Source organism: Saccostrea echinata, unplaced genomic scaffold, assembly GCF_033153115.1.
Source record: "Saccostrea echinata isolate AGI-Se365-2 ecotype Australia unplaced genomic scaffold, CSIRO_AGI_Sech_v1 ptg000014l, whole genome shotgun sequence".
In the NCBI taxonomy this organism is placed as follows: domain Eukaryota; kingdom Metazoa; phylum Mollusca; class Bivalvia; order Ostreida; family Ostreidae; genus Saccostrea; species Saccostrea echinata.
This window is the reverse complement of record NW_026889763.1, coordinates 15,074,560-15,090,351: the sequence shown is the minus strand read 5'-3', so window position 1 is coordinate 15,090,351 and position 15,792 is coordinate 15,074,560. Positions and strand designations below refer to the sequence as shown.

The 15,792-nt window shown below is 35.1% G+C and overlaps 1 protein-coding gene across 1 annotated transcript; it reads left to right on the top strand.

The window, feature by feature from the left end:
• Positions 1–1,916: 1,916 nt before the first annotated feature.
• LOC133186806 (interferon-induced protein 44-like) lies at positions 1,917–12,619 on the top strand. The gene is made up of 6 exons (XM_061322133.1): positions 1,917–2,451; positions 2,605–2,666; positions 6,313–6,510; positions 8,282–8,428; positions 8,539–8,710; positions 12,091–12,619. The coding sequence occupies exons 1-6, from the start codon at positions 1,920–1,922 to the stop codon at positions 12,399–12,401; spliced, it is 1,422 nt and encodes a 473-aa protein (XP_061178117.1). The 5' UTR covers positions 1,917–1,919; the 3' UTR covers positions 12,402–12,619.
• The last annotated feature ends 3,173 nt before the right edge of the window (positions 12,620–15,792 follow it).

Here is a 15,792-nt window from a genome sequence, read left to right as displayed (position 1 = left end):
GATCCCCATTGTGGCTCCTCCCTATTCCATGGGTCATCATTTTAACAAACTTGAATCTACATTACCTGAGGATGCTTCCATATCAGTATGACTAAACATAGCTTTTCTGTTCTTGAGAAGAAATTTTTTTTCTATATGTTCTTATGTAAAAGTTTCGATCCCCCATTGTGGCTCCACCCTATACCCGGGGATAATCATTTGAACAAAATTGACTCTACACTACCTGAGGATGCTTCCATATCAAAATGACTAAACATGTTTTTCTGTTCTTGAGAAGAAGATATTTTCCTATATGTTCCTATGTAAAATTTTCGATTCCCCATTGTGGCCAGACCCTATCCCCGGGGGTCATGATTTTAACAAATTTGCATCTACACTACCTGAGGATGCTTTCGTATCAAAATGACTAATCATGGCTTTGCGGTTCTTTTTCAGAAGATATTTTCCTATATATTTCTATTTAAGACTTTGATCCTCCATTGTGGCCCCACCCTACCCCGGGGAGTCATGATTTGAACAAAATAAAATCTACACCACCTGAGGATGCTTCCACATAAATATGACCAATCAGATCTTTGCTGTTCCTGAAAGAAGATTTTTAAAATTTTTCCTATATATTTCCATGTAAAACTTTGATCCTCCATTGTGGCCCCACCCTACCCCCGGGGATCATGAATAAACTTGAATCTACACTACCTGAGGATGCTTCCATATAAATATGACCAATCAAGGCTTTGCTGTTCTTGAGAAGAAGATTTTTCCTATATATTTCTATATCAAACTTTGATCCTCCATTGTGGCCCCGCCCTTCCATCGGGAGTCATGATTTGAACAAACTTGAAATTACACTACCATGAGGATGCTTCCATATAAATATGACTTATCATATGACTTCCATATAAATATGACCAATCAGGGCTTTGTTGTTCTTGAGAAGAATATTTTTCCTATATATTTCTATATCAAACTTTGATCCTCCATTGTGGCCCCGCCCTTCCATCGGGAGTCATGATTTGAACAAACTTGAAACTACACTACCATGAGGATGCTTCCATATAAATATGACTTATCATGGCTTTGCTGTTCTTGAGAAGAAGATTTTTAAAGATTTTTACTATATCTTTCTATGTAAAACTTTGATCCTCCATTGTGGCCCCACCCTACCCCCAGGGGTCATGATTGGAACAAACTTGAATCTTCACTGCCTGAGGTTTTCCATGTAAATATGACCAATCAGGGCTTTGCTGTTCTTGAGAAGAAGATTTTTAAAGATTTTTCCTATATATTTCTATGTAAAACTTTGATCCCCCATTGTGGCCCCACCCTACCCCCAGGGATCATGATTTGAACAAACTTGAATCTACACTACCTGAGGATGTTTCCACATGAGTTTCATCTTTCCTCGCCCTGTGGTTCTTGAAAAGAAGGTTTTTAAAAGATGCTATTCATTTTTCACTAATTCTTAATTATCTCCCCTTGATAGAGGGCGTGGCCCTTCATTTGAACAAACTTGAACCCCCTTTACCCAAGGATGCTTTGTGGCAAGTTTGGTTGAAATTGGCCCAGTGGTTCTGGAGAAGAAGTCGAAAATGTGAAAAGTTTACAGACGGACAGACAGCTAGACGGACTACAGACAAAATGTGATCAGAAAAGCTCACTTGAGCTTTCAGCTCAGGTGAGCTAAAAATGATTTGTTGATATCGAAAAATCATTTTCTGATATCAGAAAATTGAATTTATTTTTGATATCAGAAAATGATTTTTGATATCAAATTGTCATTTTTATTTCAATATGAAGAATAACTTTTTGTATCAAACATTATATATTGATATTAAGAGTTCGAATCATTGATATTAAGATTTATTTTTATGTCAGAAAATATCTAAAAAGAAAAATAAAACAACAGCACCTCATAGAATATGGCCAGTATTCTGCAAAGAGAAGAAATGGATGAACTCCTGAAATGGATTGGAGGTCGTAGAAAATTCCGACTGCTATATAAGATCACCAGAGATGGATGCTCAGCTTCAACATTCCATTCTAAGTGTGACAACAAGGGAATGACACTGACTGTCCTTTATAACAACAATGATACCGTGTACGGGGGCTTTACATCTCAAAACTGGACCAGTGCAGGAGGGGCGTACGTCTCTGACCCAAAGGCGTTTCTTTTCCAGCTAAAGTTCAATGGGAAATGGTCGCCAAAACAGTTCTCCATCAAACCTGAGAAACACGTACACGCAATACACTGTAACTCAGGTTATGGCCCGACCTTTGGAGCAGGACATGATCTTTTCGCATTCAGTGGCACACTTAATGCAAGTAACGGTATTTTTGCTTTGAATGGAAGCTGCAATCTGGGCAATACTTACGATATGAAAGGAACTGACTTCAACTCCTTTGCGAATGGAAACTTACAAGTGAAAGATCTGGAAGTTTATCAGATCGATGGTGAGCACTCCTACTTGTATAACTTGAAATAGAATATTCTATCTCGAAAATACCAGAGTTCTACTTACTTAGTTTTACTATAATGTGTATTTGCAATGTAGCAAAATACAGGTGTGTTATCATAATTTGTTTATATTTCAAAAAAAATTTCAGAATGTGACATGAATGATCCGTTAGATGTTCCTTGGAGAAAAACTCCGGAATGGACAACAAGGGTAAATACAATGTTAAGATTGCTTAACTATCACCGCCATTCCTATGTCCAGATTATACAGTTTCTCTTTAAATGTATATTCAACTAGATGAAATCCCGCTCAAGCGCGGGGAATTGAATTTATACCACTACTGACAGAAAATATATTGTAGTTCTCTACTGACAGCCTACAGGCTTATAGCAGGAATAAATACTTTGTTCAAAATCCCGCATGAAGTAGATTTACCTATCCACCCCCCCCCCGGTTTTTTTGTGTTTGTTTGTTTTATTTATTTATTTATTTATTTTTTTTAAACATGAAAAATAGCAATTTCATTAATTGGCGTTTATTGTGAAACCTGTTATACTATGTTATGGATATTGTACTTCAGATGCTCTTATTTCATTTCCGTCAAGGATAAAAGCAACGAATATGCACATTTTACTAACAAATTGATTGGGGCCGGGGGGGGGGGTTAAAAATTCACAGGTACTTGGGTCTTGGTTTATAAATATGTTTGTACCTTATTGATATGTAAAAATGTACTTTACTTTTTTACCTATCAATAAGATACTTATATACATGTATTTATAAACCAAGAACCAAGTACCTGTGTAAAAATTAGCTTTTAAGGTCAGACGACACATTCCTCAAATATTTACTTTTTTGTCTCTTTGTAATTTACCAAAAATACTTATAATTATTGTTATCTTGCTATTTCTAAACTGTTTTTAAAATATCTTTTAAAAATAAAGACTAAAAAATTGTGATATAAGCAATTCAAGTCTTTTTCAAAAGGATTATATAGGAAACACCATCCTCCGTTACCTTCCTCAAATGCCTGGTAAGGTACCTCAATTTTTTGCGAAGAAACTTGTTAAAATAGAAATACTTCAATGACAAATTATTAGGAAAAATTATATATTATTGAGGAACGTGTCGTCTGACCTTAACGCCCTATGAATAGGTTGAGTATTTGATACAAAAGACTAAGCTGCAATAATGTAGCCCTCTCCGATTTATTTTTTTTTAATTTTTTTTATTTATTTATTTATTTTTTTTTTTTTTGGATCTGATATTTTCTGGCCTCTCTCTCTGCCCCCCTCCCCCTCTCAAAAAAGGAGAGGGCTACATTATTGCAGCTATAAAAGATTGTATTCAGAAATTAACTGTGCATTGATTAAAGCGCAAAATTTTACATCTTTAATTGTATTTGAACAATACCTTATTCATTAATTTTCTCTTTTCATGTAAGCAAGTTTATTACGAAGTACAAATTGTACTTCGGGTTCGTTGCCACGATGCTCTCAGTAAGGAATATATACAAATTTTACCGATAAATTTATTAGGAAAACCTACTACATACATGTATATGTAATAGTCTTTCGATATATAATTATATTCATAACTTATAGTGTTATCAGTGATTTACCATTATTTCAATTATGACCATTTACACAAAAGCTTTTTTTATGGTCATGTAGCTATTTTTTCTTAACATCGGGCTCGATGCTATATGATGTTCTAGAAGGTTCCGTCAAAGATCGGTGAATGACGAAAATATTTTGCACATTTCCCTTTTTAATCAGTCATCACAACTTATTTCTTTTATATCATTTATATCAAGTTTTGATTGAATAATTCAGTGATGACGTTTTATGTAATAAATAAACAATTGCTTGTTGTCAGTTTCATTAAAAATTGCCAGTAACTTAGATCCACCAACTGGAAACGCCACCGTTCTCATAGCTATTTCATGGCTGTTTATAGAAAATGAAAGTAGACTTTTAATTTAATGTACGACACCTACTATGCGAGTGAAATCTAAATATAGTTTACGGACATCATTTTGTATATAGTGTATTGTTAGAGGAGTAAGTAAGAACTCTGGTGCACCCGTCTGTCTGTCCGTCTGTCCAGCTGTCCCTCTGTCTGTCAGCTGTCCCACTTGCATGGTTTTCCGCACTTCTTTTTCTAGACGCTTGCAGATATTGAGCTGATTTTTGGAATGTGAGTGCATCTCGATGAGTTACAGATCAAGTTTGCATTTCGTCCCGCTTCAATGATTTTTGACGGAATTACGACCTTTTCAAGTTTTCAGGGTTTTCTGCAATTTTTTTCTAAACACTTGCAGATATTGAGCTGATTTTTAGTTAGTTAGAATAATCTAACTGTGTCTCGGGACAAGCCCTCACCACAGTTAGAATACGTCCCATATACTTGCAATGTAGCAAATCGGAGTGGATCCACTCCGAAATGATTTTGAAGAATACAAAAGGAGTTGCACTGAAAATAACTACCAAATTAATCATAACAAACCTTTTTGAGATTGCATATGCCTTTTAAACTAAAAAAATAATCCATATAAATGCGAAAATTCAATTCATTTTCTCAACGTTTTTTCCTCGCTTCAAATTTAACGCCATGTTGACATTCGGAACTCTCTGGATTGTTCATAGAAAATGCACAGAGTACGAGTTATCGCCCGTGTTCATTTTGCAACATTGCCAATACACGGAACGAATTCTATCGTTAAACCGGGTCCGTAGGACAATATCATTTTAACGATAGAACGTTCTATCTAATTTTTAGTATGTGACTTTACCTTGATGAGTTATAGAACAAGTTCGCATTTCGTTCCGCTTCATCGATTTTTGACGGAATTATGGCATTTTCAATTTTTAACGGGAACCAGATTACACTTGCCGGTAGGGGACTAGTATTGCTAATGCAATACTCTCAGAATGCTTGTTTATCACGGAGAAGAACGAATTGTTAAGAAAATGTCTTAGTATTTTCTCCTTAATGCGGCTTATATTACTTCATCAGGCAATGCGTGTTTGAGACATCAGACCCTCATTTATACCAAACATCTTTCATGATTTAAACATACGAAAGTTAAAGAATTTATTTTTAAAAGGAAGTTGAAAATATGATATGACGTCACAATTAAAAGTATCTTTTTAAAGTATCACATTGCTTACCATATGATGAAGCATGCAAGGACTGTCAAAGGAGAAAGAATACGTTAAAGAAACATCACGTTTTAGTCATTGGACTGTAGCTGTTTTTTGAAAAAGTTCAGTGTTTAGACCCGACTTACAGACAAGAGGATGAAACTACGTATGAGAATCTCCTTTTAAGTCTCCTACCGGTGAAACCGTAGGGGACTATAGGTTTCCTCTTAGTCTGTCCGTCCGTCTAGCTGTCCTTCTGTCTGTCTGTCCCTCTGTCTGTTTTCTAAACGCTTGCAGATATTGAGCTGATTTTTGGTATACGAGTGTATCTTGATGAGTTATGTACAGATCAAGTTTGAATTTCGTTCCGCTTCAATGATTTTTGACGGAATTACGAACTTTTCAATTTTTCAGGGTTTTCCGCAATTTTTTTCTAAATGCTTGAAGATATTGTGAATGAGCTGATTTTTGGCATGTGACTTTACCTTGATGAGTTATAGATCAAGTTCGCATTTCGTTCCGCTTCATTGATTTTCGACGGAATTATGGCATTTTCAATTTTTAAGGGGAACCAGATTACACTTGCCGGTAGGTGACTAGTATTGCTAATGCAATACTCTCAGAATGCTTGGTTTTTTTTTTACTTAATGTAGTTGGGCGAAAAAAGTAATAAATACCTGATACTGTACTTCTATCTCCAAACTGTGTAGGTAATGGAGGAACTAAAGGAAGAAATAGAGAACTATAGACCACTAGAACAACTGAAGTTCCGTCAGACAAAGATCATGCTGATTGGTCAGATTGGGGCCGGAAAGTCCAGTTTCTTTAATACAGTGAACTCCATCTTCCGCGGTTACGTGACCAGTCAGGCGTGTAGCGGAACGGCTGACCACAGTCTCACAACACAGGTAAGACAAGTGCCTTTCAGTTGCAAGATACGACTGAAATAAGTTCGGGTCAAACTCAAACATTTTTTGTTCAATTTGGCTGAAATTGGGGATATTTTGCCACGTACTATTTTCACACACATGTATTAAAAAATACGATTTGCATCTGTAACAGGAAAGGAGAAAATGTATGGCTGGATAGGGAATCGAACTCGGTACCCTTGTATCACTAGTCAGATGTTCTAACCACCGAGCTATCCAAGCCGATATTCATGGCCCAAACCCAAACCTTGCACACCAAAAAAAAATTTTGGATGTTGTTCGTGCGTTTCAAAAATTTAGAGTTTTTTATTATGATTTAGTGTCCATTAGTTCTACAGATTTAAATTGCAAAATAATTTGAATTGCAGTGAAAAGTAGTATAATTTTAATTAATTCAGGAAGTTTATTTTCAGTCGAAATGTGTTTCTCTTATGGAAAGCAGTTGAAAATTGATATAAAAGATTTAAATTGCAAAATAATTTGAATTGCAGTGAAAAGTAGTATAATTTTAATTAATTCAGGAAGTTTATTTTCAGTCGAAATGTGTTTCTCTTATGGAAAGCAGTTGAAAATTGATATAGAAGATGATTAAGATGCAGTTATAATGAATAATATATACTGAAAGGAAAAAGAATACAGGGTAAACTCTTGAAGGGATTTAATGTTCCTTTTTCGAACGTATTTTCCAGGATTGTTATCTAACATTTAAACTCATCTTTAATCAACAAGAAACCAAAATTTCATTTGATTTTGACTGATGATTTATAAGTTATGAAAACTCATATGACAGTAAGACCCCCCTCCTCCCACCCCACCCCCAAAAAATGAAAATCGAAATATCCTATGCCTCTCTCGTGCATTTGTCACAGCATTGATTCTCCTCTGAATGGAGTTCATCAGTGCAATTATCTTTCTCATAGGAATAATATTCAACCCTTCCGACAGGGCAGCCCTTAGCTGTTGAAGAATAGATTGGGTTTTCCGACGCCTTCAAACCCAACCATACAGTCAGTCTCACAGATGTTCGATTGGAGAAAAATATGGGCTTAACGGAGGCCAGTTGAGTGGGTTAAAGTGAATGTTTGCGAGAGAGTTTTGACAAACTTTGGCTACATTGGGCCGGAGGTAAACATGCTGAAAAATTAGACATACGACGGACGTGTGCGCGAGTGAGAGGATCACCGAAGTAAAGTTGACGAGCTCACAAACCGATCGCGCAATCGTTTTTTTTTTCAGTTTTTGGGTGAATGTAATGCTTATGATTGCCTTCTGTAAAAGAGGTTTCAGTGGTGGTGAGGTGGCGGTTACACTGGTGGTAAGATGAATAGCCCATTCTTGACGTGGCGCCAACTGTTGTTGCCTCTCCTTTATCTAATAGGCAGACCCCATGGAACTCCGTCAGGCATACCATGATTACAATAAATTCACATTGTCTATAAATATTGAAAAACGATGTGTATGCATCCAGTGCATCAAGTGGTATTAGAAGATGAGCTGACAAATTTGTCATCATCAATATGCACGTGTTCTTGGCTTTTTACCACTTTCCCTACATGACGTCATACATTTAATGCTTGCGTAATTCTGAACACCGATTTTAGTGCACAGTAAAAAAGATACTCATCTGACCAGTTTTCGTAATTTTCGGCTAAGCAGTTAAAAAAATTCGCTTATTATGTTACCCTGCGTTTCTTTTTCCTTTCAGTATATTATTATTTTGAACATCTAAATATTTATTTTTACACTGTAGTTTCGAGCTTATCAGGTAAGAAATGGTCCCTCTGGTAAACCTCTCAACTTCCGGTTATGCGACTCACGTGGTCTAGAGGAAGGACAAGGGATTGAAACGCAGGAGATGTGTTACCTATTGGACGGTCACGTGCCAGATAAATACGTTGTATGTATGATTTTTTTTAAAGTAACAGTGAAATGTTTTAAGAATCATCGATATTTTGTTTAAAGATGCAGTACGTCAACGTTTCAAGTATCAGATTTATGATATTGTAGTTCAACCCCTCAGTTCCGCTGACCCCAGACACCCCTGGATTCATCAAGGCCCCAAAGCTGAAGGATCAGATCCACTGTGTGGCGTTTGTGATTGATGCTTCCACAGTAGATGTCATGTCGGAGAAAATACTAGAAAAAATTAGAAAACTTCAAACACCCATGAATCAAAGAGGTATAAAAAAAAAATAGTTGTTTTGATTTTTATTACCTAGAATCAGTTATAGAAATCGTTTTGTGTTTATTTGTAAAACTATAATAAGCATTAGTTCTCTGACTCAAACATGATTTAATATGCAGTGAATGGACTGAATTAGAGAAGATGACTTTCAAACATTATCATATGTAACACATTCTACTTCATTTTGAAATACGTGCATTGATGCTTGTGAGAACTTGCAAAATACTTTCAACGTAAGTTTTAAGAGTTTATTTTACCAATAAAACGATCAGCATATATGATTTATCTTCAACAAATGTTTCAAACGTATGTTTACCATTAAGTAGAAGTACTGTGAGCAATGAGCTAAAAAAAAAGATACCCCCTCCCATGTAAGTATAACAGCAAAGTTTTTTGCTATGAGAAAACCCAAAAATCTGATCGATCTATAAATTAAAGGTGAAGAATGACATGCCGAGCGCATGGCGAAGGAACAGTTGCTACCCATTTTTATCGACTTAGGTCAGTCGCGGCCGAGATTCGAACTCACGACCTCTCGATTACGGAGCGAGCGCTCTACCGACTGAGCTACCGTGAAGGGTCATTCAGTGGTATAGGAAGAGTTGCGGATAAGAGATAGGTACCTCAATATTATAGAATGGCATTGTCCATGTTTTCCTATGGGAAACCTTAAATATTTGTCTGATCGAAAAAAGAAATATGATGGTGCACAATGGCACTTTGTAATAAAGATTCTGTGAAAGTCTCATATAATTTTAATCAGTCGAAAATCCCATGGATACCAATTGCGCCCCTTTATTAGCAGACCTATTTTTATATTTATATGAAGCAGAATTTATTCAAAAACTTACAAATGAAAAGAAAACAATTCCTGTGGCTTTCAACTCGACATTTAAATATATCGACGACGCATGATTAAATATCATTAATTAATTATCATTAATTACCTCATTCATACGTCGACTCGATATATCTTTGACCTTGAAATAAAAAAGACTACAAAGTCTGACACATCTGTTTCATAAATGGATATTATACTAGAAAAAAACGTTAATGGTAACCTTTCAACAAAACTTAATGGTAAGCGTGATGACTTCAACTTTTCTGTCGTCTACTTTCCTCATTTATGAAGCAAAATACCCTTATCACCTGCATATGGAGTTTATGTCTCCAAGTCAATTCGATACGCAAGAGCAAGCTCTACATTCAAACAATTTCTAATACGAGGCAAACTATTGACAAACAAGTTGATGAAACAAGGATATCAACAGTTCTATGGTCGATACAATGACCTTGTCAGCAAATACAATTTGTTATTAAGTCGAATGCTAACTGACGTTTTTGATACTACCATATAAGTGGAAATTTTAGCGAGACACAAATTTACCGATTTGTCCATAAGAATTGGGTTTTTTTTTTTTAGCGAGAAGTAATTTTAGCGATTTTAAAATGCTCACTTAAGAAGTTAATACAAATAAAACGCGATTAATTTTCAGTGATATTCAATCTTAGCGATCTCAGCACCTCGATAACAATGCCAAAATTAAATCCTCGCTAAAAATTCTGCTTATACGGTAATTGTTAGGTCATTATTTACTCACAGAATTGTCTACGGATTTTTCTGTGTGCCCGTGTTTGCTCTGCTCCCGATTTGTATTGTTTCAATGGTCTTTAAAGCTTGGTCACTGTTTGTTTTCTCCCTATTTCATTCAGTGATATAGGAGGAGTTGTGGATAAGAGATGGGTATCCCCATTATTATAGAAGGAATGGCAGTATCCAGGTTTTGCTATGGGAAACTCCAAATATCTATCTGATCTAAACGTAAAGAAGATGCACAATGGCATTATGTAATAAAGATTCTGTGAAAGTCTTAAATTTCATTGGTATAAGAGGAGTTGTGGTAAGAGAAGGGAACCACCAGTGTTACGGACGTACAGACGGACATTCCTATCACTAATATATATCACCCCAGCTTTTCAGTCGGGTGGCATAATAACAAGCAACAAGAGTTCATAAATATATATGCGTCAAATATATCGTATGTATGAATGTTTCAGTACAGTTATGTTTAGCACTTGTGATATTTAAGGTGTAATATCCCTCTGAGAAGAGATATAACTTTCCAAGGAAATTAATCCAAGGAATTCAATGAATTGTCTTACCAGAGTTTAATAATGAGGACCATTATATAGTCAATCATTCAAATCTGAACTATGCTGCAAATATTGATTTCTATTTTGTATTTCCAATATTTTATTAATTACTTATAATAGTTTACCTAAACATTTATATTCAGTTCCTTTAAATTGTTAAAATTGAGATATTTCTATCTCTTAACATAAAATTCTTTTAATGTTACCGAAATTTCAGATGCAGAATTTTTATAATCAATTATTTTTTTTTTTTTTTTTTTTTGCTGAAAAAATATTTTGAATAACGATAACTCCTGTAGATGGATGCATTTTTATTTTACAAGCACAGAAAACAATGTGATATTATACAGTTAAAGTATATCATTGAGGGAGTTAGCAAGATTACAGTTCCCCAAGGCCAGGACTATTTCCCGAGGCGAAGCCGCAATGCTATATACCTTTAACTGTTTTATTATACCGATACAAATGTAAAATTTAGAGGATTCAGATAGCGTAATTTCATAGTAGGGATTAGCTCACTTAACTAATACACGGGGAATAGTCCATTCACATATCATACAATGTAAAAGTAAAATCTAGAGGATTACGGATAACCGGGAATTAGCTTTTGATGCAGGGATTAGCTCACTTGACTAACGCACGGGGATTAGTCCATTCATAACGATTTCTAGGGAATTAGTCACATATAACGATCTAATGTTATATAGGGAAAATATCAGTATAGGTATAATAATCTGATTTAAAAAGCAACGCTTCATTATGTTTTCTAATGTGAAATAGATAGGTATGATAGTAAATATTGTTTTCATATATACCTCATATTTTTTTAATTTTATGGTGAGATAAAAAATTATTGATCTTTCTATTCACCATATCAAATTTTCTTCGTACCATGATTAGACATAATATTCATTTCTGAAAAAGTAAGCAACGCTTCATACTTCAAACTATTTTCCATTTGAATGTAATGATACTGTTGTTGATGAAAATCAATGTTGGGAATTTAAAAAAAAGGGTAAAATTTGGAGCAGAGGGATATTTCACCTTAACACACGTTTAACATATGTCCCAAACGTTTGAAGAATGAAAGCATGAAACATATGGTAATCATACTGTTAAAAGTTACATCATTAAACATACATTCCTCGTTTTATATAGTAAACATACAGGTATGTTTTATTTTTACCTGTGTATAATTGTTTTGATTTGTTACTTTAAAGGTATCCCTCAGGTTGTATTACTCACAAAGATTGACAAAGTATGTGAACCACTGCAGCATGACGTCGGATTGACGTATTTCGTCCCTGCAATTCAAGAGTACGTGGATAGGGTGGCGATGATGATTGGTCTACCGAGATCTCACGTGATTCCTGTCAAGAACTACGAGAGTGAACGAGATCTTGACACCAATGTGAATATTCTAACACTGTTGGCCATGCAGCAGATTCTCCATTTTGCAGATGATTTCTTGTACAATTATCTGGACGACTTGGACCCCGAGTTATTGGACAAAATGAATACCACAGATTAAACCTTCTAAACATTTGATGACATATTAATTCAGTGTCAGAAATACTCTTCTTATATATATATATTGTTATATCGATAGCTGCTAATTGTTCTGCCAGAAAGTATTTGAGTTCAGTTTTTGATTGGCATTTTCATTTACAGGACAAAAATCCTATGTGTTCATTTTTTATTTCGATTAGGCAAACCAGTATAAACTTATATAATAAAATGTAAATACTTGGTATGTTTACTTTGTAAGCAGCCGTGAGCATAGTTCGAGGGGTGATCAAAAAGTTCGCGAACTAATTGAATAACTTCCATTAAAGAAATAAAATTAGGTTTCAGTGTTCATTATTTTTGAAAGTAGTCCTCTCCGACATCTGCCACCGTTCTGCCCAAGCGCGAATCACGTGATCCAGGCGGTCACGTGACATGCTCCGTAGCCTTCTGTTCACATAAGCTAAAAGATTTTTCCGAGTCTTATATTTCTTATTATGCAAGTTATTTTTTTATAACAATAACAGTCCATTTGTCAGAAATGACCAAATCTCGGCAATGGGATGGGTGGATAAGGATATCCTTTCCCAGAATGAGCATGGTGACCCTCACAACCCGAGTTCTCTGTCTTGGGAGCGTCGTTTATCCAAAGTGGATAAAGTATGGGCACCTTTTTTATCATATCTGATATGTTTAAAGTCTAAACATAACGAATTGCTGAACTAAGGACACACTTCCCCAGCTTGCTTTCACAGGGCAACAGAACAAACATCATTTTTAATCATCTCCCTTCCTTCACTAAAACAATCATTCCAATTAATGATAGAACTTCTGGCAAGTCTTTTGTCTTCATAAACCTTGTACAAATTATTGTATGCTACTGCAAAGGAATATATACGTTAAACTTTACAGCCGTTCGTTGTTCGAGTAGGACCGAGTCAAACATTATTTGTCACAAGTCACCTACACATTGACGTCATTTTCACAATGTGACGCCACAAACATGGAGTAAAACATTACATAGCATCTGCTATGTAAAAAACGTGTATGACTATATGTGTGCCAAATTTCAATCTGATCTGAATTGTGGTTTTGTAAATATAAAGATAGTTCACGAACTTTTTGATCACCCCTCGTATATGAAGAAATTTGAAATTTGAAGCTTGTAAGAATAACAGTGAGGAATGTTAAATAAATTTAAGATTTGAAGAATTTAATCAAATTTTTATGAAGTACATGAAGATTATAATCTTTTTTTTTTAAAGTAAGTCGTCAATATGTGGGATGGATAGGAGTTATTTTAGCACTTGATGTATCATCTTTAAAAAACGTAATTTCATACATATTATGGATTCTGTGGAGGATTACCCCAGGTGTTGGGTCAGACATGAAAAAGAAGACCTTGACACTTTGTCAGAATGGATTAAATGTATCAGATGTATTTTAAAATTTCGCATTAAGTGATTCAGGGGCAGTATGAAAACCATCTATCCTTCTGTATTCAATAATTCAGAAGTGAAAAAAAATAGATAGATTACACGATCAGTACGTACTAGTCCCTGCTGATAAAGCAGGTAACAACATTGTCTTTGTTTGTAAGGCTCATTATATAAATTGTATTTTAGAGGAACTTGGATTTAATTCTAAAAGTAGTAATCCACCTTATACCCATAGCTCCCTTTCTAAGGAGGATATTCTTTAAAATCATATGTCCGTATTGAATATTTTTGATATTCCCAGCAAACAAAATGAATTTGAATTACCATATCTATATTGGATTCCGAAACTTCCTAAAAATCCTTACAAAGATACATAGCGGGTTCCAGTAAATGTTCTACCAAGCCTCTTTCTTTTCTCCTCGCTAAGATATTTACAGTAGTGAAGGGGAAACTTCAAGAGTACTGTGCAACTATACTGTAGACGTACTTTTTTTCCACGGGGTCATAATTCCGCGGAATCTCATTTTCTGTTTAATCCGCGGGTAGAAAATTACGCGGATTTCTTAGACTGTCACTATATACCTTACATGTATATAAAGTACGATGGGACAAATTTCCGCAGAAATTTTGTGACCGCGGAAATTTAGCGTAAATTAATACCACGCGAAAAAAGTACTTCTACTATTTATTCGAGAAGTGATGTAAATCAGATGTGGATACTAAAAAATTCCAAGGAACTTTTGGAACATTTGAAATCACAAAATTTTACCACAATCAATAACATAAAAACTTACAACTTTTCAACTTTATACACAACTATTCCCCACGATAAATTTAATTCCAGACTTTCTGACATCGTTGACAGGTGCTTTTTCAATAAAAATGGAACTCGTAAATTTACCTTGTCATTGCTCATTTGTAAAATTACTTTGTTAAAAATCTGATTGTACACACAAGCACTCTGAAGTTGACATTAAAAAGATGCCCGAGTTCCTGATTGACAATATCTATATGTTTTTGAAGACCAGGTCTTCCAACAATCTATTGGAATTCCAATGGGTACCAATTGCGCCCCGTTATTAGCAGACCTATTTTTGTATTCATATGAAGCACAATTTGTTCAAAATCTTTTACGTGAAAAGCAGAAAATACTTGCTGTGGCCTTCAACTCGACATTTAGATATATCAACGACGTATTGTCAATTAACAATGGTTATTTCCATTCTTATGTCGACACGATACCGTATATCCCGGTGATCTTGAGATAAAAGATACCACAGAGTCTGACACATCTGTTCGATATTTGGATATTTTATTAGAAAAAGACGTTGATTATAATCTAACAACAAAGCTTTATGATAAACGTGATGACTAACTTTTCAATCGTCAACTTCCCTTACATATGCAGCAATATAGCCTTACCACCTACGTATGAACAATTTCTAAAACGAGGTAAGTTATTGACAAACAAGTTGATGAAACAAGAATATCAACAATCTCGTTTAAAGTCATCATTTCGCAAGTTCTATGGTCGATACAATGACCTTGTCAGCAAATACAATCTTTCATCAAGTCAAATGTCATACTAATTGTTAGACCATTATTAACACACTGAATTGTCGACGGATTTCTCCATTATTTCCCGATCATGACAAGGAGTGTGACCGGTCGGTAGGGGATGCTCACTCCTCCATGGCACCTGATCCAACCTCTGATGTCTTTGAGGTCCGTGTTTGCTCTGCTCCTATTTTGTAATGTTTAATGGACTTTTGAGCTCGAATACTGTTCGTTATCTCCACATATTGCACTGATACAGAGTCCTTTTAACTCGAATCCCACCTGTGCCATTTACACACATGCACAGCTCACTGTTGACAAATTTCCTCCCTCATCCAGAATATTTAGAGTTTATTTTGGAGTTTTCATGGAAGCAACAAAAACTGCGTCGCTAGTCGCTGCTCCGTGACGTTCTACAAC